The sequence below is a fragment of the Rhinichthys klamathensis genome, unplaced genomic scaffold (assembly GCF_029890125.1).
Source record: "Rhinichthys klamathensis goyatoka isolate OS25496 unplaced genomic scaffold, OSU_Roscu_1.1 h1tg000021l_1, whole genome shotgun sequence".
NCBI lineage: Eukaryota > Metazoa > Chordata > Actinopteri > Cypriniformes > Leuciscidae > Rhinichthys > Rhinichthys klamathensis.
This window is the reverse complement of record NW_026606572.1, coordinates 84,891-111,489: the sequence shown is the minus strand read 5'-3', so window position 1 is coordinate 111,489 and position 26,599 is coordinate 84,891. Positions and strand designations below refer to the sequence as shown.

General features: G+C 43.7%; 2 protein-coding genes across 4 annotated transcripts in view; one reads left to right on the top strand and one right to left on the bottom strand.

Moving 5' to 3' along the window:
• Positions 1-10,189, top strand: part of tsc22d1 (TSC22 domain family, member 1) — a 63,720-nt gene extending 53,531 nt beyond the window's left edge. Inside the window, exons 1-3 of one of the 3 annotated variants that reach the window (XM_056240614.1) lie at positions 1,411-1,727; positions 7,858-7,909; positions 8,862-10,189. In XM_056240614.1, the coding sequence (XP_056096589.1) occupies positions 1,642-1,727; positions 7,858-7,909; positions 8,862-9,128 (405 nt within the window). In that variant the 5' untranslated portion in view covers positions 1,411-1,641 and the 3' untranslated portion in view covers positions 9,129-10,189. Of the gene's footprint in view, positions 1-1,410; positions 1,728-7,027; positions 7,359-7,857; positions 7,910-8,861 lie in introns of those variants that run through there. The other 2 variants (XM_056240606.1, XM_056240597.1) reach the window with 2 other exon arrangements.
• Positions 10,190-11,333: 1,144 nt separating this feature from the next.
• Positions 11,334-14,308, bottom strand: serp2 (stress-associated endoplasmic reticulum protein family member 2). The gene is made up of 3 exons (XM_056240651.1): positions 14,030-14,308; positions 11,817-11,889; positions 11,334-11,719 (listed from the first exon to the last, which is right to left on the bottom strand). Exons 1-3 carry the CDS (start codon positions 14,111-14,113, stop codon positions 11,679-11,681), a joined length of 198 nt encoding a protein of 65 aa, XP_056096626.1. The 5' UTR covers positions 14,114-14,308; the 3' UTR covers positions 11,334-11,678.
• Between the last annotated feature and the right edge of the window lie 12,291 nt (positions 14,309-26,599).

The window sequence follows — 26,599 nt, the reverse complement described above, 5'->3', positions numbered from 1 at the left end:
CTGCACAGCTGTTTAAACTGTGTCCATTTCAGCTCCTCTCTCTGCGAAGCTCTCCAGGCTCATATTCAAATCATGGTAGTCTATTTCACATGTAAATATTGAGGCTGCCCAGTTCTCAGCCTTGGACTGCCATGATTATGAAGCGATAAATGGTCACTCATGTCACTTGCTTAATTGCATGTATGTCTTTCACACATAGTCATTTATTTAGATTGACTTTGAAAGCACAAGATGTATGATTTCCTTTAAGGCTTTGTAAACAAATGTTGGGGTTAGGACAATTTAATTTTAAATGCTTCTTGCTGTTCATAGTTAAATAATAATAATGATAATAAATTATCATTAATAATAAATGTTAAACATTTAATTTATTTTTACATTTTTAATTGTTGAAGTGCCGTCATGTCCACTAGAGATGGTAACTGGTAATGCCTTAAAATGTTGGAATTATGCAAAATGTAAAACTGTGAAGCCCGTAAGGAATCATGTGCATTATAAGGCATTATCATAATGCAAGCTGCGCTGTGGACTTTATATGACCTCAAAATAGGCGTGTTTTAAATAGTTCATTTTGAGTGCTCTTATAGTGCACTACTGCATCAGAAACAGAGACAAGTGTGCATTTCGTAGTCTTTTTTATATTCAATTCAAATTCCTTTTGTTCTTTGGCACATAAGAAGTGCTGTATGAAATTAATATAAAACATCAGTTGTTAAATAACATGATTTGAAATTTTAAAGAGCACACTGATTGTTAATATCCGCTTATGTAATGATAGCCACAGGCCTGTTTAGTTATAGTTTTAAATCACTGCATTGCACTGTGAATAAAATACTAATACCGGACAGAAGATCACTTCCTTTTGAGTTAAGATTCTGAAGTATTATGAAGGCTTGATTGTAATCCACTGAGCTTCACTCAGTCAAGTTGAAGTTCTGCAGTGGTGTTCATTCAGATCAGCTGTGTCACTGAGTGTTATTTGAACAGGTAAAATCCCTCCCAATGTTGGGATCCATGTTGTTTTTACTGCAAGCCGCCTAAGCTAAGAGACGTGTGTGCATGTTTCACCAGCCACACACGCTGTAAGCCTGCATCGGGCTACGAGACTGATGAGAAGTGACAAGATAAGTCCCGGCTCAAGTGCAGGGGCCCGTCTCTTCTCTCCACAGGGGAGAAATGCACGCTTCTGTGCCGGGAAAACAGAGGAGAAGAAAAACATTGGGACAGGATAGGTTTGGATAGCCGTTGAGGGTTGTGAGGAAGGCAGCCTCCCCGAGAGCACGGGTGCGTGCGAGAAGCCGTCATTGGGAATATTTTAATCTCTGTTGCTGGTTTATGTAACAGTCACGTGACGATGTCAGTGACGTGACATCACAGCTTGCCCTACTCTTGTTTTCACTCAATCGTTCACGAATCTCTCTATATGCACAAAGGCAGTATAGTGAAGACAAACGGAGACTGGGCCACAGAGCTATAACCAGGTCTTGTGGTGGTGATGGTTCAGCTTTTACGACTGCTGGAGAAGATAAAGGGAGTGAAACAGTGGCCATGCCTCTTTGTGGATGTGCACGTGTGTGTTTTTGAGTCGTGTGAGGAATAGAGGAGCAAGTTCTGTGTTTGGAGGGCCGCTGATCGACATCAATGAGAGAAACAGTCCTCCCGGTTCACGGCCGAGACGAAATGGCCATGAAGCTTTTGTTCTGGGAATTAGAGCAGCATTTGAAAAGGTAAAGTGTGTTTTACACTACCATATATACTGTATATATTAGATGTGAGACAAGGCAGTTTACATAGCATTTTCTATTCATATGCTTCCGATTCTTCCTTGGAAGATATTTTAAACCAAGATGCAAATGCATTTGACATTATGAATGAAAAGTGTGGCATCTATTTGTTGGAGAGTCTCAGGAGGTCTTTGTTCCTCTGAGCATCATATGTGTGTCAGATTAATCTGGTCATTTTAATGAGGAAATCATGTTCAGTCTGTTAATTTACGTGCAAAGAAGATAAATCAAAGTATATTTTGGTTTACAGAAGGAATGTTTTAGTGCAAACTAATATTTGGTGCATTGAAATGCTTTTAGATGGCAATGCATGTCAAACGTCTCCAATATTTAGTCATTTCCTGTCAGGTGTCATTTGATCTCTGTTGAAATTCATTTACATTTACACATATGGCAGAGGCTTTTATCCAAAGAAACCTCCATTGCATTCAACATTTGTTTTTTGTTAATGCATTCCCTGGGTATTGAACTAGAGTCCTGCGCGGGACTGTTTTCTTCATCCCGCTCCCGCCCGCGCCCGCCGAATTTTTGACCATTACCGCCCGCTCCCGCAACGTATGTGTTACACTCCCGCCCGCTCCCGCAATATGTATGTCCACTCCCGCCCGCACCCGCAAAACTCTGAGAATTTATTCCCGCACAATAATAGAGATGCACTGACTTTGTGTCTTCTCCCGTCCTGCAGGAAAAAAACGCGTATTTGTATTGCTATTGTTAAAGAGATTCATGGGGTTGTTGGTTTCGTTTTCCTGGCCTGCATGTATTCTGACGCACTGATCAGGAAGATGAATTAGTAAATGTCAGACTTGCCTTGCTCAGGTTTTGTACTGTAAATACCTCGTTTAAGGTTCTTTTCCACATCATTGACATCTCCATCATGTCGTTAGGCTACCTCCCAATCCCGCAGGGGTTTTATTTGTCCGCCCATTCCCGCCCGCAGCAAAGTTCAAACCGCCCGCTCCCGCGAGATTTGCGTTGGGTCCCGCGGGACCCGGCGGGACTCAATCCCAATGCAGCCCTCTATATTGAACCCATGACTTGGGCGTTTCTAGAGCAATGATATCTTCCGTTCGAGCTACAATTAAACTTTAAGTAGAAAGGGTAGATGGATGATTTGTTCTGTTGACCTTTGAACCAGGTTTCTGGACAGAAGCTTCTTTATCAATGACAACATGTTCTTCTTGTTCATTATGTTGAGTACACACGGTCCAAAGAACCTTCTACTGGTCCAATCAGGTGTTCATATAAATTGTCATAGCTTCAGGTGCTTAGCTGGAGTAATAGTGTGTGCCATGGTCTGTTTTTTAATTGACTGTTTCAATATTGAGATGGCGAACTGTGATCGCCACACAAAGATGTCAATAAATAGGTAGGTGTCGTTTAGTTGAGCGCACTGAATGGTGGTAGTGTGAGGTCAGGTCATGGACAGCAGAGGTATATTTGGACTTCATAATTGCTTAAATCCACTTCCAGTCAAAGAGCCTGGAACAGCTAACAGCGTCCTGAGCAGCTTAGCTTGGGGCTTCATTTGGTGTGCACTTAATTAGGATAAGTGATCTATTTTTACTGGATGCAAGCGTACACTTGGTTTAAACATTACAGCAGTGCTAAATCCCACTGATGTTTTCAAAGGTTTGTCATTAGTGGGCAGGACTTATGCAATGTTTCTGAGGCACTGGGGGTATCTGTTGTCATTTGGTGGGAAATGATCCTGTGAGCGCAATGAAGCATTCCTCTGAGCCTTACCGGTCGGGTGTTTCACCGCCTTTATTATTGTTAATCTATGTGGATGATGGTACACACCTTACAACAGAAATTAACCAACCTAACCACAATCATAACTCAAGATGACGGCGTGTTGAAACTGCAAAGCTGATGTAACTGTGGATTGTGAAATATCCACATCTTCTATGCAAATTAAAGGAGTAGTTCACTTTTAAAAAAACTTTTGCTGATAATTTACTCACCCCCATGTCATCCAAGATGTCCATGTCTTTCTTTCTTCAGTCGAAAAGAAATTAAGGTTTTTGATGAAAACATTCCAGGATTTTTCTCCATATAATGCACTTTGCTGGGCACCAAACGGTTCAAGGTCCAAAAGACAGTTTCAGTGCAAAATGCAAACTGTTCAAAGGGCTTTAAACGATTCCAGACGATGAATAATGGTCTTATCAAGCGAAACGATCGGTCATTTCAAAAATAAATAACAAAGTTTAAGTTGAATAATGTCAAATGCTCGCCTTGCTCTGTTCTGTGATGCACGTTCGTGACTCTCCTGTTCGAACTCGTTCATCAAAATGAACAAATCTTTTTTCGAGTCATTTGGTTCATTTAACGAACGAAATGAACGAATTGACTCGGAAAAAGATTCGTTCATTTTGATGAACGAGTTCGAACAGGAGAGTCACACAGAACAGAGCAAGGCGAGCATTTGAGCTTATAAAACTTACTTTGTTATTTCTTTTTTAAATGAGCGATCATTTCGCTTGATAAGACCCTTATTCATCGTCTGGTGTCGTTTAAAGCCCTTTGAACAGTTTGCAGTTTGCACTGAAACTGTCTTTTGAACCTTGAACCGTTTGGTGCCCTGCAAAGTGCATTATATGGAGAAAAATCCTGGAATGTTTTCATCAAAAACCTTAATTTCTTTTCGACTGAAGAAAGAAAGACATGGACATCTTGGATGACATGGGGGTGAGTAAATTATCAGCAAAAGTTTTTTTTAAAGTGAACTAATCCTTTAAGGCACATTATTAATATTATTATTACACATAATTATCAATTTATTTTTTAAAAAAATTGAAAATTGAAATATCTGACATCAACTTAAATGTTTTGATATATATCATCCCCTTATCTCCAAAAATTGAAGTTTGTGGTTATTGTTGGAGATTTTCACATTTTTCCACCTAGTCTCCATTATGCCTGTAAATACAACTTAGTCATGATATAACTGAAGTAGCGACAGATATTTTCTTCTATATTGTGTCATACATCCAAGTGAAATGGATTATCGGAAAACACAAAAATGTATGGCGGGACTTGGTTCTGTCCATCAGCTCTGCCTCCATTCACAACTGAAGGCGAGCTTGCATTCGATTGTAAGAGAGGCGCGTTTAACCGGACTAAATGATTGGAGAAGTCCAGCATACGTCACTGGAGAGAAGTGTCATTTCACTGAAAGATTGACTAATGACATTTTGATTAAGAATTACAGGTCAGAACATGCATGAATTGTTCACAATAAGATTAATGTGCATTTAGAAAATATCATTTTCATTTCATGCTTTGAAAGCTGTATAGCTGAGTCCCACACTTGGAACATCATGCTTGTTAGCATTAAAAAAAGTTTTAAGTTTGAGATATACCATAGTTTTATCACCATGAGATGTATAGCTGTCCTGTTGAATTAGTGCGTTTGGGTTTAGTTTGCTCATCTGTCTTCTGTCTCTTCTGCAACTGAATTGGCATCACACTGAGCCTTGCAAACCAAGCACATGTGCATTGTGCAGGCGCAGATCATGTGAAGCACGCTGATGTGTAGTTAAACACGTTAATTAAAGCTCACATGAGATTAGTTAGCGTAGGGGACCGAGTTTTATCTAAACATGCTGTAGGCTAGATGCTTTCTGCATTAAGACCAGCTTTCAGCCATACCATACCAGATAGATGAACACACAGGAAAAACATGTACAAATAGCCTAATAGTTTGTATATTTGAAAATGTATGGCAAAATACATTACACAGCAGTATCTGTTAAATTGATAGTTCTCATAAAAGTTCAGTCGTTAATTTCTCTGACATGTCACAGTTTTAGCATATTCAGGGCTTTTCAGAGATACCAAATGTTTGGAGGTTTCACCATGACAATAACTTTTCCTTTGTCTTTAAATATGACTGACATTAATTTAGTTATCAAATTTAGCACTCCTATGGAAATATCATATTTTGTAATTAACATTGAAATCAAGATGTTTTTATAAATCCAACATCTCAGGAAAATGTTATGGGGTTTCTAATCAAAATATGACTTTGGACATGTATAAAATGACCTGTTCACTGGTGGACACGCCAAGACTTAAAGCATGTTTGTCAGACATTTTGGGACATAAGTGAATAGGAAAATAAATTATCTATCAATATTCCTATGAAATATTAGATATTATAAAAATGTTGCCAATTATTACACTTCTCTTTTTATCACATGTTGACATGAGAACATTTAATATGCAAATTAGATGCATTTTATAGATGCATTGTATTGAACAGGACTTCCCATTTATGGCCATTTTATCCACATATTGCATTAAGTAAAATGGTATATTGATTAATTTCGTTATATCTTTCATAACATAGGTGAGAATCATCTTTAAACATACTTTGTTTAAAAAATCCTAAAACCTAAAATTTGATTGAATGAAAAAAAAAATCGCTTTGTGTTTGCCTATACAACTGAGTCCCGGTGTGACGGTGTCCACTACAGTGGATATAGTATAACGTGAATAAAATGTTTAATAAATATATATATATATCTATATATAAAAATCCATTTGTTTCTAATGCTCTAAACAATGTAATTACATAGGGGGAAAATAGTCAATTCCAAAACTTTTTTTCTGGTTCTCAGGAGGATATGACGTTTTATCGATAAAATGTTTCTTATTGGGAGTCCCTGGGACGGGTAAAGGTCCTAATGGGGCTCCAGTGGTCTTTGTAAAGGTGGAAACCCCTGCTTTAGGCATTCAGTCCACTGCAGTTCCACTGGTTGCCGATAAGTGGCGGCATGTAAACGCGGTGCTCAAAGCATAGGCAATTGCCCTTCAAATATTGTTTTGTCCGTGTATTCAAATTAAACAAACCGGAAAATATTTTTTCAGAAATCCGTATAAAATTTTATTTTAAAAAATAAAATAAAAACTTTCTCCCCCAGAAGGACCGTGCAAATGACATAACATGGAGAAACATTATTTCTGCCTGCATTCTGTGGTAAAATAGATGCTGAGTAATAGAAATGGGCTGTTAGGAGCTGTTGGTGCCTTGAGACTTCTGATGGAAATAACATCAACTCGCTTCAACCGGATTGTGGAACAAGGCAAGTCGCGTTTGAATAAATTATCCAGAGCGAGTCGGAAGAGCGTCAAATGGGGCGTCGCTGCATATATTAGTCAAATCCCCCCCGCTCTCCGCCAATGGCGTGCTCAGGTTTGCTGGTGTAAAATATATTATGCAAATAGCCCAGGCTGCAGATATTCACCAGCGCAGAGATGAGCTGACCTTGGAGTTTCTTTGTGCTGCGGCACTGGATGTACGGTCTCTTGATAAAGCGAGCTTTTCTGCTGGGGAGTCACGGCATAATATCCCTGCAAACGCACACAAAGGATGTAATGCTCGAAAGGCTGTAGGAAGGACACGCGCTCGCTTCCCTGCCCGGTTTCATATGGACGCAATAGCATGAATTCTCCATGCTATTCCGTGGCGATGGATCTTGGTGTTTGTCAGCTTAGAAATTTCTCAATATCTTTTCTCTCGTCGTTGTTGGGGACAGAGACTTCGTCCGTCAAGCTCGACAATAGGTAAAATGTCAGACTTGATATGCTCGTAAGAAAGGCTAAAGCTTGTGTCATGTATTGTGCAAAATTAGAGTGGTGAAATTGAAAATATACGCGGTGCCGTTTTGGAGAATTCGTCTCATTTAACGTTAACGTTGTATCGCAGCTGAGCGTTGTGATGGCTGGTTTTGCTTCGGTCGGGTAAAACCCTAAGCTGTAACGTTAAGCAGCTTGCCCTGCTGCTTCAGTTCACTCGCACTCAGTCTCTGAAAGATGGTGCTGAAGGCAGCTTTGAGTATATAAGTGTATCTTTCTGTGTAAGCGACATAATACAGTGGCGCTTTAAACCTTGTTCTAGAGGTTTCTACAGAAAACATTGTAGTATGTGTAATATTACATTATCTTGAAGCGATGATTTTCGACATTTTATGCGTTTAGGGTGATGTTGTTTTACTGTTGCCATAGTTTCTCATGTAATTAAGTAGTGAAGTAACGTTAACGATTCTCTTTCTTTCCCCCACAGCTCATCGGGTGCCAGTGTTGTGGCCATAGACAACAAAATTGAACAAGCGATGGTAAGTCATCTTGCTTTTCTCATCATTAATAGTCCATTTTAAACAGATATTTTGTTTACATGCTGTAAGCAGTCTATCGAGTTGCATCAGTGCAAGGGGACTTAATTATTATGTAATCATTATCAAATGATTGTTGTTCTGTCATTGTGACAGCGTCGATTTAGTGACGTTTTATTGTTTTGAACATGGTAAGCTTTCGCTCTAGACTAGTCCAGGTTTAGTTTGTAATGAAAAGCTGGTAAGAAAACGAGTGAAGTGTTTGTTTGCTGACTTGCCTGGGGTTTTGCCTGCGTGCTCACGCGATCTGTGCGCCTTGTTACTGTTGCTAGGCAAACCCCAAAGCTTTTACACCTAGTTAAAAATATCTCGGCTTCTGATTGGCCTGACGCGGTGTGGGACGGCCATTTTGTCGGTTTGGTGACGCCGAGCAGGGCATAAAGGGAGGGAGGAACTGTGGGTATCGAGTAGAAGCAGGTTAAAGGGATAGTTCACCCGAAAATGAAAATTCTGTCATTTACTCGCCCTCATGTTGTTCCAAACCTGTATGAGTTTCTTTCTTCGGCTGAACATGAAAGAAGATATTTTGAAGAATGATGGTAACAAGGCAGTAGACGGTAGCCATCGACTTCCATAGTAGGGGAAAAAAAACCCTATAGAAGTGGTTATAGGTTGGTTATGGCTACTGTCAACTGTCTGGTTACCAACATTCTTCAAAATATCTTTTGTGTTCAACCGAAGAAAGAAAACTCATACAGGTTTGGAGCAACGTAAGGGCAAGTAAATGATTTTCTAGGCTTTATTCCAAACCTTCCTAACCATGAACACGGCACCTCAGAGGAGATTTGTTTCCACATAACAATATGATACATGTAATAATATGAAGATGTTTTGTTTCAGGTTTGAATAAACAAAAAGAAAGATATGAAAATAACGCTTTGCTGTCCACTTTCAGGATCTTGTGAAGAGTCACTTGATGTATGCTGTCCGTGAGGAAGTGGAGGTGTTGAAAGAACAGATTAAAGAACTGATTGAGAGAAATTCTCAACTGGAACAAGAAAACAACCTGCTGAAGAACCTGGCCAGCCCGGAGCAGCTCGCACAGTTCCAGGCTCAAGTTCAGACCGGCTCGCCCCCGTCGTCCTCCTCCACGCAAGGGGCGCAGCAGCCGCCCGCCCCGTCGGCCCAACTGGCAGCACAAAACTCTGGACCTTCGGCGTAGCACAGGATGAAAGTTCCCGTTGAGGGCGACGGAGTGGCTCGAACCGTATAAAGGAAACGGACTGAAGCTTATGAACAAACATGCCTCACTCACATGTTAGACTTTTGAAATTTGCACACCTTTCAAAACTTGACAAATGAGGTGATTTATACACCGGTGACAATCCAGTTGGCTGAGGTTGGGACGTTTGCAAAATCCACAGAATGTGATTGTCAGGTGGAAGAAAAACGATCGGAGAGGACACGATATAAAGAATCACTGTGCCTGTGTCTAAAGTCATGTTGGTTTTCAGTCATGTCTCCCTTACCTTTGTAGTGTAAATGCTGACAGCGGTCTTTTTAGACTGCGAGCTTCTAGTAAAGCAAGCACTTTTCTGGTGACGAAACTTTGAAGATCTGCCAATCTGTGCCCCAGCTGGCATGGGGAAGGCAGACGCATCGATGACGTTCATAGTTGCATTGGGGTAATCATGATACTCTTTTGAATGAAGAAAACGAGGAGGCATGATGCTTAAAATCTGCATTCGTTCTCTGCGCAGTGAGAATGACGGAAAGCTGAATTTCGAGGTGGACAGGCTGTATATTATTGTATGATTAGTGTAAGTATTTTGTAAAATAGCGATATCATGTGACGCGGTTAAAGAGACACTATATAGGTTGTACATATTTAAAGGGTAGCGAGGTAGTTGGAGGAGACAACATCCTTTTTTTTTATGCTGTTAAGCAGGATCAGTCTTACGATATTTATCTGACAAATGGAAGAAAAAAAACTACTCATCTAACACCCGCTGTACACTACTTTGTTCACTTGAGATGATTTTGAAGTATTACAACCATGTGATTTCTGTTTTCAGTTTGGACAGTTAAGTATTCTGGATCAATCTATTAACTTACAGTTACTCTTGACTATCATATAGCTGACATGGATTTGCATTGTGTACAACTTGTATGCTTATGTTCTGTGCATGTTCTCAAACCAGGAGATAAGTTGTAAAATACTGTAATTGCACTTGCCAGTTGCACTTCACAACTCTCAATAAAGTCATGTTTGTGAGAAAAATCCTTGAGATGCTTTAGCTTGTGTGGCATGCCAGGTGCATTCATTTAACCGGACTTCTGAATAAACTAGAAATGCTTGCCAGGGTTTATCATAGTACAGGTGAGGATGTGGTGAGGGTTTATATCATTGCTGGTTTTTTTTTAGTTCAAATGTTAGTTGGCCAAACAGCTGTAGTCAAGTTAAAATCATTGTTTCTCGAAGACGTGATGAAACGGAAGTATAGACAGATCATTTCTTCTGTATTGTGACGTACACCTGAGTGTAACAGATTATTGTAAAAGGAAAAAGTGTAAATCTAACGTCGTTTTCACTGGGAGATCGAGTTATATTTCCATTAAAAATTGCGAGAATAAAAAATAAAACATGCATAGATTAATCGTTCATAATAAGATCAATAACATGCCTTTAGAAAATGTTAATTTTCATTTCATGACTATTTTAAATTGCATTTTTTTGTTGGCCTTCATAGTAGCATACTGTGTATAATTTAATCTTTTAACTGTACCATGAATAATGGCTATATAACACATCTTATCTAAATAAGTCCCTCTTTATGATGCTTGAAACATTTAAATGATAAACTGAAGAGGAATTATTTTCAATTCAATCAATGTTTTCTTAGGGACTAGATGGTAAAACTGAAAAAATAAGGATCAAGAGTCAAGGTGACACAAACTTCAAGGGATAGTTCATCCGAAAATGAACATTTTATCCTTTACTCATCCTAAACCTGTATGAGTTTCTTTCTTCTGTTGAACACAAAGGAAGATATTTTGAAGATATATTATTTTTTGTTTTCCTGTTATGGAAGTCAATGGGTGCCATCAACTGTTTGACCACCAACACTCTTCAAAATATCATCTTTTTGTGTTCAACAGAAGAAAGAAACTCATACAGGTTTGGAACAACATGAGAGTGAGTAAATGATTTTTGAGTGAGACAGAATTTTCATTTTTGCGTGAACTATCCCTTTCATAAAGATCCCTGATCCAGTGGGGTTGCCTGTGCCGTAGTGTGCGGTCTGCTAATTTTACATGACAAATCATAATCTACTGTCTGTAACATTCATGAATGTTTACACACAAAAAAAACATTTAAATGACAAAGTTTTGACTGCTTTTCAAAAAGCGAAATGTTAATGAGGCATTATCCAAAAGTGTTTGACGTTTATTTGAAAAAGGCTCACGCAAACACAGTTAAATAGAGAAATAGATCATGGCGATCATCAATCACAAATAAATATGATAAAAATGATAAGATGTCAAAAACAAAAATGGTTCTGTAGAAAAGCATGTGTTCCCTTCATCCAGGGAACACTGTAAACATGTGTGACAATGTCATGTAGTTCTGTACACTAGATCCAGCTCAGCATACAAGCCTCTGACCCACGCAGAGGACGACTTCAACCTTCCAGTCTTCCTTCAGATTGTATCCGATCACACGAAGAATCTCATTCAGATGTAGGCCAGGGTATGTGAACAACACTGGGACTCACATTCCCATTCGGATACTTTGAATTATCTGAAAAATGGCTGAGAACAAGAAAGAAAAATGACACAGTTTATTATTACACACACAGGAATAGCAATCAAGCACATATAATCTAAAAAATTCAAACTTTAATATTACCTGATCCACAGACAACAAATACAAAGAGTGCCAGAAGCCATGGCCCCACCGGATATTTCTCCTCCTGCGGTCGCTGAAACAGTGAAAGTCGAAATGTTTCATAAATACAAAATATATATTTCATAAACAAAACAAAGCTGTGGTATCTGTTTACACATGACACACGTGTCTACATGATGCCACAGTGACAAAAAGAAAACAAACACATGAAGACTTGTTGATTTGTCCATACGCAAAATTATTTTTGTGCATCATTTTGTTTGCATCATGATATACCAAAAAGCCATTTTATCTAATACAGCCATTTCAGCCATTTATCTTTATATACAGGGGTTGGACAATGAAACTGAAACACCTGGTTTTAAACCATGCACAATAATGTATTAGTATGATGTAGGCCCATATGTGATGCTGGTGGAAGAAAACGTTTCCAGACTCACTCCTCTAAAATATCCCAAAGTGGCTCAAAAATATTTCGATCTGGTGACTGGTGACATGGGAGATGTTCAACTTCACTTTCATGTTCATCAAAGCATTCTGTCACACGCTGTGTATTGGTGCGTTATCATGCTGATACACTTCAGGGTACAATGTTTGAAACATTAGGTGCACATTATCCTCCAGAATGGTTTGATAGTCCTTGGCAGTGACGACGTGTCCATCAAGCACAGAAGGGAATGCCATGATATTGCAGGCCAAACCATCACTGATCCACCCTGTGCTTCACTCTGGGCAGCAACAGTCCAGGTGTTCAGCCTCTCTGGATCTTCTCCACACCGTAACTCACACAGATGTGGGGAAGACAGTGAAGGTGGACTCATCAGAGAACAATACATGTGTCTGTCCACAGCCCAAGATCTGCACTGTTGGCACCATTGAAACCGACATTTGGCATTGGAACGAGTGACCAAAAGTTTGGCTATAGCAGCCTGACCTTAAAAAGGGGGCTCTGGAGCTCCAGATGAACAGTTTTGGCGGCTACATGAGAGTTGAGGTGCACACTTAATTCTGCAGTGAGTTGGACAGCAGTGGTTTTATGTTTTTTTGGATACGGGTAAGTACCTGGACATCTCTTTCAGACAGCTTCCTCTTGAGTCGACAGTTACTCATGTTGGATGTGGTTCGTCCTGTATGTTGGTATGCTGACATTACCCTGGATCCCACAGCTCTCGATAAACCACAAAGAGTTGCTGTCCTGGTCACAGATTAGCCAGCGAGACGAGCGCCACCAACACATTTATCCTCTTTTGAACTCTGAAATCACGTCTCCCGTTATGTTGTGTGGATTGCAATATTTTATGTACAGCTGTGCTATTGCTCTGCTAATTCAATCTTCACTCTCTACTCTTACTGATGGAATGTAAAATCAGTGAAGATTGTATAGTCGTGAAACCTCCAAACACTATATTGGCCAGTGTTTCAGTTTCACTGATAAACCCCTGTATATATATATATATATAGGAACACAGAATTCAGTTCTCTTTCTTTTCTTATTGTGCTTGAACGGACACGTACGCAAAATTATGTCAAAGTGCCCGTCTCTGCGAGTATCCTTGTAAACACAGTCACTCGTAGGCTAAAACGGATCCACATAAGACATGTTGGATGTTAATAATCCCTATCATATTCCTGTCATGATGGCCGAAATACTCATTAACGTACTTCATCATATGGATCTTCATCAAGCATTAACCCATGCCACATTCTCACAGTAAATACTGCAGCTTGCCATACAGGGCAAAATGATTTCATTGATGCCTGTGACAGATGTAGTGACCCGGTTAAAACTGCACCTGTACAAGAGAGGGTCACTTATGGTCAGATTAGTTATGTGCATCTGTCATCAGTTTGTACAACTGTAGCCATGGCAACAACACAGGCGTCAACGTTAACTAAATCTGGTTTGCAATCATAGTGACTCAATAAAGCTTATTGAGCAGATTGTGATTATGTAAAACAATAGCACGTTTACGCTGCATGCGAGTTAAGCCTAATTTCAGATGATCCCCGATACTGAAAATAATTACTAGGTGAAGAATATAGACTTGCACTCGCCTCATATGATGTTTGAATAAAACCATCGATAAAACTGATAATGGCTTCGAAATGAGTCATGATAACACCAAATCATGCACATTAAAAACGAAATCCATACATAAATGACACGAGCATCATTCGTTTACGTTTATACAGACGACAAACGACCGTCTTACCAGGGTCTTCGCCACGTTCCCCCTCTGAGTGATGTTTTTGCTGTGCTTCTCGTTTGCCATACGGATTCTTTGTTTTGCTACCATCTTCCGAGCCAGCGTATATGTATAAATTAAACGCTACAGTAAATCAAATATATTGCTTTATCTGAGGTGATGCTTCAGTCCCCTTCCCTGCACCTGCTCCCCTAAACCGATTTATGCGGGACGGAAGTGCGCCTCCATGTAGACTAATAACGTCTAGAGGGACGCGCTCGCGCTTTAGCCCAGCTCCATCTCACAGCTCCATTGAACTGCACATATGCTTTTCCTTGATATGGTTTTATTCACAAGTGAACTTAAAACTTTGATTTGTTACACTCTAAAGGTTAATGTACCAATATAATTATGAATAATAATAATTATGAATAATAACAATAATAAATATGAGAACTAATTAAATAAACATGGTATTCCCTGCTGGGAAATCCAGCTGAAACTGGTATTTGTTTTGGAACATGTTTATTAGCTGATTCAAGCTGGTCATAAACTGGTCACTGGCTGGTCATAGTTATTAGCAGGTCTAAGCTGGTCACTATCTAGCCCAAGCTGGTCACTAGATGGACCATGCTGGTTATAGTCCAAAATGATTATTAGGTCTAAGATTATCACTAGACTGGGTCAAGCTGATCAATGCTTAGGATGGTCACTATCTGGTCCAAAATGGTTATAGCTGTTTTTAGTCATGGCTGGTTAAAGTTGGTCACTCGCTGCATGATATAAGCTGGTCACTAGCTGGATCAAGCTGGTCATGGCTGTTCCTGAATGGTCATTAGCTGGTCCAAGATGGTCACTATAGCTGAACAAAGCAGGTCCAAGTCGGCCACAGCAGGATCAAGCTGGTTAATGCTTAGGATGGTCACTAGCTTGTCTACAATGGTTTTAGTTTTTAGGGTGACCATGGCTGGTCCAAGATGGTCACTAGCTGTTTTGGCCATATTCCAGGTTGGATGTTGTCCTGTTGTTATTAGTGGATTGAAGCGGTTTATTCTCTGTGCTAAGCATGTCGTTTTTTATATTAGTATTTTAATTTTAATTTTACATTTAACAAAAAAGCCAAAGAAAAAAAGATACATTTAGAAAATATACAAATCAATGAATGATAATATCAACAATAACAACAACAATATAAATTATTATTAATAATTATTAATATCATCAACCATTAATAATAATATAAAAAGGGGGGGGGGGGGTAAGCTAAAAATAAGCTAAGCATGTAGTTTGCTGTTTTACCAGATACTATGTTGCAAAAAAAAAAAAGAAGAAGGAAAAAACAAATCTTGATCTGGAATATCAAGCTTGTTTGTTGCTGGTTCAAGCTCCATTTTCCAAAACCCAGCTATATAGCATCTCAAGCTGGATTTTCCAGCAGGGATTTCCTTCAACTCCTAAAATTTTATTCCCAAGTAACTTAAGGTTGCAGTGGACTTTTCCATGTCTTTTTAATTATTTCGGGAGTACAGTGCTTTCCCACTGAGTTTCCCCACAACTGTCAAGGTGAATAATGCCCTATTTTTGCTGTATTTTTGAGTTGGTGCCAGTTAGTCATACGAGGTTGCCATCGGCACAGGTCCTACAAGACGATAAAGTGGTTGCTTAGCAACTGCATCAGGGGGGTTGTGCACAGTAGCGCACACCTTCAATGCAAAGAGCTCAGGCGTTCTCTGGGCTCACATTTCACATTACAACGCATGTTGTGAAGCGGGTCCACAGTGCACTTTCCATTTCTGCTGTGTTCAAGACTCAGCCAGCCGTGCAAAATGCCACATTGTGCTAATAGCTGTGCAGTATTGTGCCTGACATTCATTTGAGATGTTCTGACGCATACATATTTGCTTTATCTCTTGTATAATTAATCTCCAAGTCCCTCAGAGCATAAACACAACATCTTTTTAATAAAAGAAATATTAATCAGCATTTTTAAGCTTTGAGCAATGCTTATTTTGAGGGATGAAGCCCTTATTACATTGCGGTGACCCACAAATAAGAGACATTCACTAAGGAACTATACCTTTAAGGGAAACCGAAAGAGAGTTCCGGTTAACGTTGTGTTGTTGTGTCGATCTCACTGCTGTACAGTTCTGATATATTCAAGTGGAGAGTAAACCTGACTCGACCATAGACAGTGAAAGAAATGGACACAGCGACCCTATAGACTTCAACGGAGAAAAATGAAGCCAATTAGAAGCACTCACTTCCTGATTGCCAAGCGCTCTGCGCAGGTTCAAACTGAGCTGGACGACGTAGATGTGACGTGAGCAACCTGTCTCACAGTTGTACGTCTTCTAGTAGCTGTGCCAAGAGGAATCTGAATCATTCTCTTCCGAATCTTGCAGAGCCGGAGAGCGTGAGTATTAGCTGTCCATGAGCTCGCAGCAGGAGCAACTTTATGACTCTCTATGGGCTTCTCCCTTGACTTTATGCCTCCACGTCCCCCCGATTGCGCGCGACCTTCTATTTCTGTCTATACGGTAATTTCTCTACTGTGCGACAGAGAGTCGCGTGTTATGACGCAATCGTTAGCCTATTTTTACAAAAACTGCTTCTATGGGGCCATAACGTAAGATACAAGGTAATGGAGCCTTTTATACATTGTCGTGTTTCTTTAGAAATAAACAATGGACAAATGGAGTCTTTAAACGCCTCAGATGTAAAGTTATTCGCTGTCAAAGTGACGCCAAAATGAATGGGAGTCAATGGAATGCTAACAGTAGGTGAAGGCTTGCTAACCAATGGCAGCCCCCGGGGAGACTTCAGTTTCCGGCTGATGGATTACACTCGACGCATCTCCGTCTCTTGTCTCCTCATTTATTGCACTCCACATTGGTGACCCCGACGCGAGTTGGATAAGATCGAATTATGTCACACAACGACGCTGGCGAAAATGCTGCTGCTGTGGCGCCGGACGCTGTTAGCGGCGTGGCTAATGTCGGCGCTATCTACGCGGCCACCATTAAGTTACCGGACTTTTGCCAGCACAATCCGCGGCCGTGGTTTCAACACATCGAGGCACAGTTCCAGCTGAGAGGAATAACACAGGACGTTACAAAATATTTCCACGTAGTAGTGGCCTTGGATGCCTCGACAACGGCCAGGGCTATGGCGCTGTTAGAGGCTCCTCCGGCTGACGGCAAATACGACGCGCTCAAAACATTCCTGTTGAACCTCTTTGAACTGTCGGAGCTGGAGAAGGCCGATTGCCTGCTGTCCCTGAACGGCCTTGGAGACAGTAAGCCGTCCGAGTTAATGGAGAGGATGCTAGCGGTGCTGGGCGCGGCGGATCCTGCGTTCCTTTTCGCCCATATATTCCTGCGGCAGCTTCCAGCGCCCGTGCGCACCGCATTGGCCAGCTGCCCCTTCCTTCCTCCAGAGACTACCGAGCGCTGGCTGTGGAGGCAGACAGGATTTTCCTGGCCAACCGGCAACAGTTTGTCAATGCACTGCTGCCCCCCCCCCCTGCATGCGGCTGCCCTGCTTCCACCCGCGGCGGACGACCCGGACACCGCAGCTGCTGTGACGGCCCGCCGGCAGCGTGAGGACGGTTGGTGTTATTACCATTCAAGGTTTGGGGCCAAGGCCAAACAGTGTCGCCAGCCTTGCAGTTTTGGAGCCCAGGGAAAAGCCAGGGCCGGCGCTCATTAGCAGCTATGGGCGCTGGCCATGACTGCAAGCTGTTATTCATCACTGACACCTTGTCCGGCCGGCGGCTGCTGGTCGATTCGTGGGCTCAGCGCAGCATCTTGCCGGCGAAGCTGGTGGACACCATGGCTGGCGGGCATGGCCCCCCGATGGATGCCGCCAACGGCACACCCATTCGTACCCATGGCACGAGGTATGTGGAAGTGTGTCTACGTCGCTCCTAGGGGCGGATTTCCTCTGCGCTTACAGACTGTTGGTGGACGTTACAAACAGCCGCTTGATCGACGCCCTCTCTTTTGCTTCGTACCCCTGTATGCTGGGGGGGTTGGGAGCGCTTTGTCTTTCAAACACTCTTGCCACCGGGGACCTGTATCAACGCCTACTCGCTGAGTTCCCTGACATCACCACGCCCACGTCTTCATCGGCGGTGGCTAAGCATGGCGTGGAGCACTACATCACCACGGTGGGCCCCCCAGTCTATGCACGGGCTCGGCGCCTCGACTCTGCCAAGCTCGCGATCGCCAGGGAGGAGTTCGCCACCATGGAGCACCTCGGCATCGTGCGCCGCTCCAACAGCCCGTGGGCTTCCCCCCTGCACATGGTGACAAAGGCTGATGGCAGTTGGTGTCCCTGTGGTGATTTCCGTAGCCTGAACAACGCCACCACCCCCGACCGGTACCCTGTGCCGCACATACAGGACTTCACCGCCCACCTAGCCGGCGCCACCATATTCTCGAAGGTGGACCTGGTGCGCGGTTACCACCTGGTGCCTGTCCACTCACAGGATGTCCCCAAGACAGCGGTCATCACACCCTTTGGCCTTTTCGAATTCCTACGGATGCCTTTCGGGCTCAAGGGGGTAGCGCAAACATTTCAGCGCCTTATGGACTCTGTGCTGAGAGACATGCCGTATCTGTTTGTGTACTTGGACGACATTCTAGTGGCCAGTGCGTCCGCAGACGACCACCTGATGCATCTCCGGCAGCTGTTCGGCAGGCTCAGTGAGCATGGTCTTATCATCAACCCGGCCAAGTGCGAGTTTGGCCGGTCATCCATCACATTCCTCGGCCACCACGTCACACCACAGGGGGCCGTTCCCCTCCCAGCCAAGGTGGACGCCGTCGCCAGTTTCCCACGCCCACGCACTGTGAAGTCCCTGCAGGAGTTCCTGGGCATGGTGAACTTCTACAACCGTTTCCTCCCCCATGCGGCCCAGCTCATGCGACCATTGTACGACGCCTTGCGGGGTGGGCGGCCGGCGGACGTGTTGGATTGGTCCCCAGAGATGACGGGTGCTTTTGATGCTGCCAAAACTGCGCTGGCCAATGCTGCTCTGCTAGCGCACCCGTCTCCGACCGCTCCAGTGGCTTTGACTACGGACACCTCGGACTACGCCGTGGGGGCTGTGTGTGAACAGTGGGTGAGCGGAGCCTGGCAGCCGCTGGCCTTTTTCAGCAGAAAGCTCCGGGTCAACGAGAGGAAATACAGCGCCTTCGACAGGGAGCTCCTGGGTCTTTTCCTCGCCACTCGTCATGTCCGGTTCCTGTTGGAGGACCGGCGGTTCACGGCTTTCGTTGACCACAAGCCGCTGACGTTTGCCATGGCCAAGTCTTCGGAGCCATGGTCTGGTCGCCAGCAGCGTCAGCTCTCTTCCATATCCGAGTATACCACTGACATTCAGCACGTGGCCGGAAAGGACAACTTCGTCGCCGACTGCCTCTCCCGGGTGGTCACTGGTTCCGTCCACTTGGGCCTTGACTATGCAGCTATGGCTAAGGATCAGACCGTGGACTCTGAGGTACAAGCCTACAGGACTGCTCCCACGGCGCTGCTCATGGAGGATGTGGTGTTTGACACGGCCAACGCTACACTCCTCTGCGACGTCACCACTGGCCAATGGTGCCTGCTGGCTGGAGGCGTAAGGTGTTTGACACTATACACGGCCTTTCCCAGCCGGGGGTGAAGGCCTCGACCAAGCTGGTGGGGGCAAAGTTCGTCTGGCCGGGCCTGCGGAGGGACGTCAGGGCCTGGGCTGCTGCCTGTGTGGCGTGCCAGCGCGCAAAGGTGACTCGTCATACCAAGGCCCCTTTGGCACCCTTCAAAGTGCCAGAGAGGCGTTTTGATCATGTGAATGTGGACCTAGTGGGCCCACTTCCCCCCTCCCGTGGTTACTACCTCCTCAATATGGTGGACAGGACCACCAGGTGGCCAGAAGTGGTGCCCCTGGCCTCCACTACATCAGCTGAGGTGGCCCGGGCGTTCATTATGGCTTGGGTGGCCCGTTTCGGTACACCGTCCGACCTCTCCTCGGACCGGGGTCCGCAGTTTACATCGGAGCTTTGGACTGCAGTCTCCGAGGTCCTGGGGGTGAAGGTCCACCGTACCACAGCCTATAACCCACAGAGCAACGGACTTTGTGAGCAGTTTCATCGGGACATGAAGGCTGCACTCCGGGCAGCCTCACGGGCAGCGACTGGGCTGACCGCCTCCCATGGGTTATGCTTGGCCTTCGCTCCGCCCCCAAGGAGGATCTTCAAGCCTCATCGGCCGAGCTGGTGTACGGCCAGCCTCTGCGCGTCCCGGGGGAGTTTCTTCCAGATGCCACGGCCCCTTGGTCGGTTGTCTCCCATCGTGCTGTGTCTCGGGACATTGCCGACGCTTTCGTTCCCATTCCAACGTCACACCATGGCCTCCCTCGGTCCTACGTGCCCAAGGATTTACCGTCAGCCAAGTTGAACTTCTACAACCGTTTCCTCCCCCATGCGGCCCAGCTCATGCGACCATTGTACGACGCCTTGCGGGGTGGGCGGCCGGCGGACGTGTTGGATTGGTCCCCAGAGATGACGGGTGCTTTTGATGCTGCCAAAACTGCGCTGGCCAATGCTGCTCTGCTAGCGCACCCGTCTCCGACCGCTCCAGTGGCTTTGACTACGGACATCTCGGACTACGCCGTGGGGGCTGTGTGTGAACAGTGGGTGAGCCATCGTCCGTGGGCGTTCATTATGGCTTGGGTGGCCCGTTTCGGTACACCGTCCGACCTCTCCTCGGACCGGGGTCCGCAGTTTACATCGTTCTTAGACCCCCTCGTCAGGACTCCGCTGCGGCCCCCCTATGATGGGCCCTTCCGTGTCCTGACGAGGGGGTCTAAGAACTTTGTGGTGGATATGGGAGGCAGGCCTGAGGGGGTGGCTATAGACCGACTCAAGCCACGATGGCCATCGTACTCCGCTGCGGCCCCCCTATGATGGGCCCTTCCGTGTCCTGACGAGGGGGTCTAAGAACTTTGTGGTGGATATGGGAGGCAGGCCTGAGCGGGTGGCTATAGACCGACTCAAGCCACGATGGCCATCGTACTCCGCTGCGGCCCCCCTATGATGGGCCCTTCCGTGTCCTGACGAGGGGGTCTAAGAACTTTGTGGTGGATATGGGAGGCAGGCCTGAGCGGGTGGCTATAGACCGACTCAAGCCTGCTCATGTGGATATTGGCGAACCTCTGCAGTTGGCCCTGCCCCCACGGCGAGGGCGCCCCCCTGCAGCAGCCTCGCACCGTCCGCCTGCCCCGCCCCTTGCCCCTCTCCTGTTAAGCGCAGCCGGTTTGGCCGCCCGGTCCGCCCCCCTATACATTGACTTTTCATAGGGACTGTTATGAGCTGGGTTGTTCTGTTTGGCACTATGGAGTAGTGTCCTATGTTTGTTGGGGGTACCTGTTCGGTCTGGACTTGTTTATGGGTGAATTCTGGGGGGGCCTGTGTGGTGACCCACAAATAAGAGACATTCACTAAGGAACTATACCTTTAAGGGAAACCGAAAGAGAGTTCCGGTTAACGTTGTGTTGTTGTGTCGATCTCACTGCTGTACAGTTCTGATATATTCAAGTGGAGAGTAAAGCTGACTTGACGCATCTCCGACTCTTGTCTCCTCATTTATTGCACTCCACAACATGTTATATATCACAAATGTTCTCAAGGGCATGCTGAGGAACAGCCGTGTTTCACAGCCCTGACTTTCTGCATTCCTCTCATGCTTTACCTTTCAATATGACCGTAGCACATACCACAACACAGGAGAACTGAGATGCATACTAATAACGAAACTGATCCATAAAACATAAACACTGCTTGCAAATAGCACACCCATTCACCAGAAATTTAATAACAGAGCAGACAGCATTCATAAGAAGTCTTATCATTTGATTTTAAGGACAGAAGATGCATTAGTGTTCTGATTTTCTGACGAATGATGGTTAAAAAGTCAAGAAAAGAGGACGTAGTGAGTCCTGTTGTGTGACCATAGCAAAAAGGTTAAGGAAGTAAAACCTTTAACCTAGATGTCACCTCAACAGATGGTTTAACTTCCTCTGTTTGAGCTTGAAATCCTATTTCTTTCTGTCTACCACAAGGGTTTCTCTTTCCCTCCCCTTTGCTTTCCCTCACACACATTTATACATACAAATTGGCACATTCGCTCTCTGTATTCACCTAATTCACAAGTAGGGATCCTCTTTTCCCTCCTCCTCACGTATCCTCAGCACAGTGTCCCTCTGTGTCAGGTGCCAGAACAATGTACTATAAGACGGGTCCTTTATGTTTGCTTTCAAATATTAACCTTCAGGAGAAACACAAAAGTCTTTATTTATTTATTTATTTTATTTATTTTTAACACTCCAAGCAAACTCCTTTGTCCTGAGAGTCAGTGCCGGTGCAGCCGCATTTGAAATTCCTGAGCCAAAAAAGGGCGAGGAAATGTCTGACCTAGATTCAGATCTTATTAGTCCTAAATTACTCGTCCAATTATGCTCTAACTAAATCTTCGTGGGGAAGACAGTGTATTCACAGAATAATATTAAGGTATGGAAAACAGGAGGAGAGATAATCATCTTGGATAGCTTGAGTCATGTGCATGTGTCATGATTTACATAGAATCAGATGCTATTAAAATGAATGGTGGATATAAACAACACTGAGGTAATGTACAGTACTTTATACGCCTGTATGGGCTTGCATGGCACACCATCTCAATTTACATTATTGCAAATATCCTTCAACAACCTTCAGTTCACTGAAAAATGAAAACTCTGACATCATTTACTCAACCTCATGTCCTTTCAACCCTGTTTGACTTTCTTTCTTCTGTGGAACATAAAAAATGTTTTGAAGAATATTTCAACTGTTCTTGTTCATATAATGAAATTCAATGGGGTCCAAATGTTTCAAGATTCAAAAAGGACATAAAGGTATAGCATGAAATAAATCCATACCACTCAACTAGTATATTTAAAGTCTTCTGAAGCACAAACGATGCACAATCTATTTGTACTGTGAACAGATTGAAATTTAAAGACCCTGATTTTTAAAGGATGAATGGGTGTAATGTCCATTCGAACAATATATGTCAGAAATGATTAGTCCTCGCCTCCTCCCAGTTACGTTGATCATCACCCTCCGTGTATTTTAAGGGTTAGTTCACCCAAAGATGAAAATTCAGTCATTAATTACTCACCCTAATGTTATTCCAAACCCGTAAGACATTTGTTCATCATTGGAACACAAATAAAGATCTTTTTGATGAAATCTGAGAGCTTTCTGTTAATCCATTGACAGCTATACGCAACTACCACTTTAACGCTTCAAAAAGTCCATAAAGAGATCGTAAAACTAATCCATTTGAATTAAGCGGTTCAGTCCAAATTTTCTGAAGAGAATCGATCGCTATATATGATGAACAGATTTAATTTAGGCTTTTATTCACATTTAAATATTGATCAGCGAACATAAACAGAAGCTCAACCAAATCTGCTTGACCTGCGAGAATACTTGTAACCTCATTGGCTCTTGCTTAAGCCCAAAAGGTACAGCGTAACTGGAGAATGAACCTCATTGGTTCTTGCAGAAGCTTAAACATGATGTGTAACATGAGAATGAACCTCACTGGTTCTTGCAGAAGCTCAAACGTGCTGCGTAACAAGAATGAACCTCATTGGCTCTTGCGGAAGCTCAAACGTGCTGCGTAACAAGAATGAACCTCATTGGTTCATTCTTGCAGAAGCTTAAACATGATGTGTAACATGAGAATGAACCTCACTGGTTCTTGCAGAAGCTCAAACGTGCTGCGTAACAAGAATGAACCTCATTGGCTCTTGCGGAAGCTCAAACGTGCTGCGTAACAAGAATGAACCTCATTGGTTCTTGCAGAAGCTTAAACATGATGTGTAACATGAGAATGAACCTCATTGGCTCTTGCGGAAGCTCAAACGTGCCACGTTACACGAGAGTGAACCTCATTGGTTCTTGAACCTCATTGGTTCTTGCAGAATCTTAAATGTGCTGCGTAACGCGAGAATGAACCTCATTGGTTCTTGCAGAAGCTCAAACGTGCTGCGTAACGCGAGAATGAACCTCATTGGTTCTTGCAGAAGCTCAAACGTGCTGCGTAACGCGAGAATGAACCTCATTCATTGCTTAAGCTCAAATGTGCTGCGTAACACAAGAATGAACCTCATTGGTTCTTACAGAAGCTCAAACGTGCTGCGTAACATGAGAATGAACCTCATTGGTTCTTGCTTAAGCTCAAACGTGCAGCGTAACACGAGAATGAACCTCATTGGTTCTTGCAGAATCTTAATTGTGCTGCGTAACGCGAGAATGAACCTCATTGGTTCTTGCAGAAGCTCAAACGTGCTGCGTAACGCGAGAATGGACCTCATTGGTTCTTACCGAAGCTCAAACGTGCTGCATAACGCGAGAATGAACCTCATTCATTGCTGAAGCTCAAACGTGCAGCGTAACACGAGAATGAACCTCATTGGTTCTTGCAGAAGCTTAAATGTGCTGCGTAACATGAGAATGAACCTCATTGGTTCTTGCAGAAGCTTAAATGTGCTGCGTAACACGAGAATGAACCTCATTGGTTCTTGCAGAATCTTAAATGTGCTGCGTAACGCGAGAATGAACCTCACTGGTTCTTGCTGAAGCTCAAATGTGCTGCGTAACGCGAGAATGGACCTCATTGGTTCTTGCCGAAGCTCAAATGTGCTGCGTAACGCGAGAATGAACCTCACTGGTTCTTGCTTAAGCTCAAACGTGCAGCATAACACGAGAATGAACCTCATTGGTTCTTGCAGATTCTTAAATGTGCTGCGTAACGCGAGAATGAACCTCATTTGTTCTTGCTGATGCTCAAACGTGCTGCTTAATACAAGAATTAACCTCATTGGTTCTTGCAGAAGCTTAAACGTGCTGCCTAACGCGAGAATGAACCTCATTGGTTCTTGCAGAAGCTCAAACGTGCTGCTTAATACAAGAATTAACCTCATTGGTTCTTGCAGAAGCTTAAACGTGCTGCGTAACATGAGATGAACCTCATTGGTTCTTGCAGAATCTTAAATGTGCTGCGTAACATGAGAATGAACCTCATTGGTTCTTGCAGAATCTTAAATGTGCTGCGTAACGCGAGAATGAACCTCATTGGTTCTTGCAGAAGCTCAAACGTGCTGCGTAACGCGAGAATGAACCTCATTCATTGCTTAAGCTCAAATGTGCTGCGTAACGCTAGAATGAACCTCATTGGTTCTTACAGAAGCTCAAACGTGCTGCGTAACGCGAGAATGGACCTCATTGGTTCTTACCGAAGCTCAAACGTGCTGCGTAACTTGAGAATGAACCTCATTGGTTCTTACCGAAGCTCAAACGTGCTGCGTAACGCTAGAATGAACCTCATTGGTTCTTACAGAAGCTCAAATGTGCTGCGTAACACGAGAATGAACCTCATTGGTTCTTGCCGAAGCTCAAATGTGCTGCGTAACACGAGAATGAACCTCATTGGTTCTTGCTTAAGCTCAAACGTGCAGCGTAACGCGAGAATGAACCTCATTGGTTCTTGCAGAAGCTCAAACGTGCTGCGTAACGCGAGAATGGACCTCATTGGTTCTTACCGAAGCTCAAACGTGCTGCGTAACTTGAGAATGAACCTCATTGGTTCTTACCGAAGCTCAAACGTGCTGCGTAACGCTAGAATGAACCTCATTGGTTCTTACAGAAGCTCAAACGTGCTGCTTAATACAAGAATTAACCTCATTGGTTCTTGCAGAAGCTTAAACGTGCTGCGTAACATGAGATGAACCTCATTGGTTCTTGCAGAATCTTAAATGTGCTGCGTAACATGAGAATGAACCTCATTGGTTCTTGCAGAATCTTAAATGTGCTGCGTAACGCGAGAATGAACCTCATTGGTTCTTGCAGAAGCTCAAACGTGCTGCGTAACGCGAGAATGAACCTCATTCATTGCTTAAGCTCAAATGTGCTGCGTAACGCTAGAATGAACCTCATTGGTTCTTACAGAAGCTCAAACGTGCTGCGTAACGCAAGAATGGACCTCATTGGTTCTTACCGAAGCTCAAACGTGCTGCGTAACTTGAGAATGAACCTCATTGGTTCTTACCGAAGCTCAAACGTGCTGCATAACGCTAGAATGAACCTCATTGGTTCTTACAGAAGCTCAAATGTGCTGCGTAACACGAGAATGAACCTCATTGGTTCTTGCCGAAGCTCAAATGTGCTGCGTAACACGAGAATGAACCTCATTGGTTCTTGCTTAAGCTCAAACGTGCAGCGTAACGCGAGAATGAACCTCATTGGTTCTTGCAGAAGCTCAAACGTGCTGCGTAACGCGAGAATGGACCTCATTGGTTCTTACCGAAGCTCAAACGTGCTGCGTAACTTGAGAATGAACCTCATTGGTTCTTACCGAAGCTCAAACGTGCTGCGTAACGCTAGAATGAACCTCATTGGTTCTTACAGAAGCTCAAATGTACTGCGTAACACGAGAATGAACCTCATTGGTTCTTGCTTAAGCTCAAACGTGCAGCGTAACGCGAGAATGGACCTCATTGGTTCT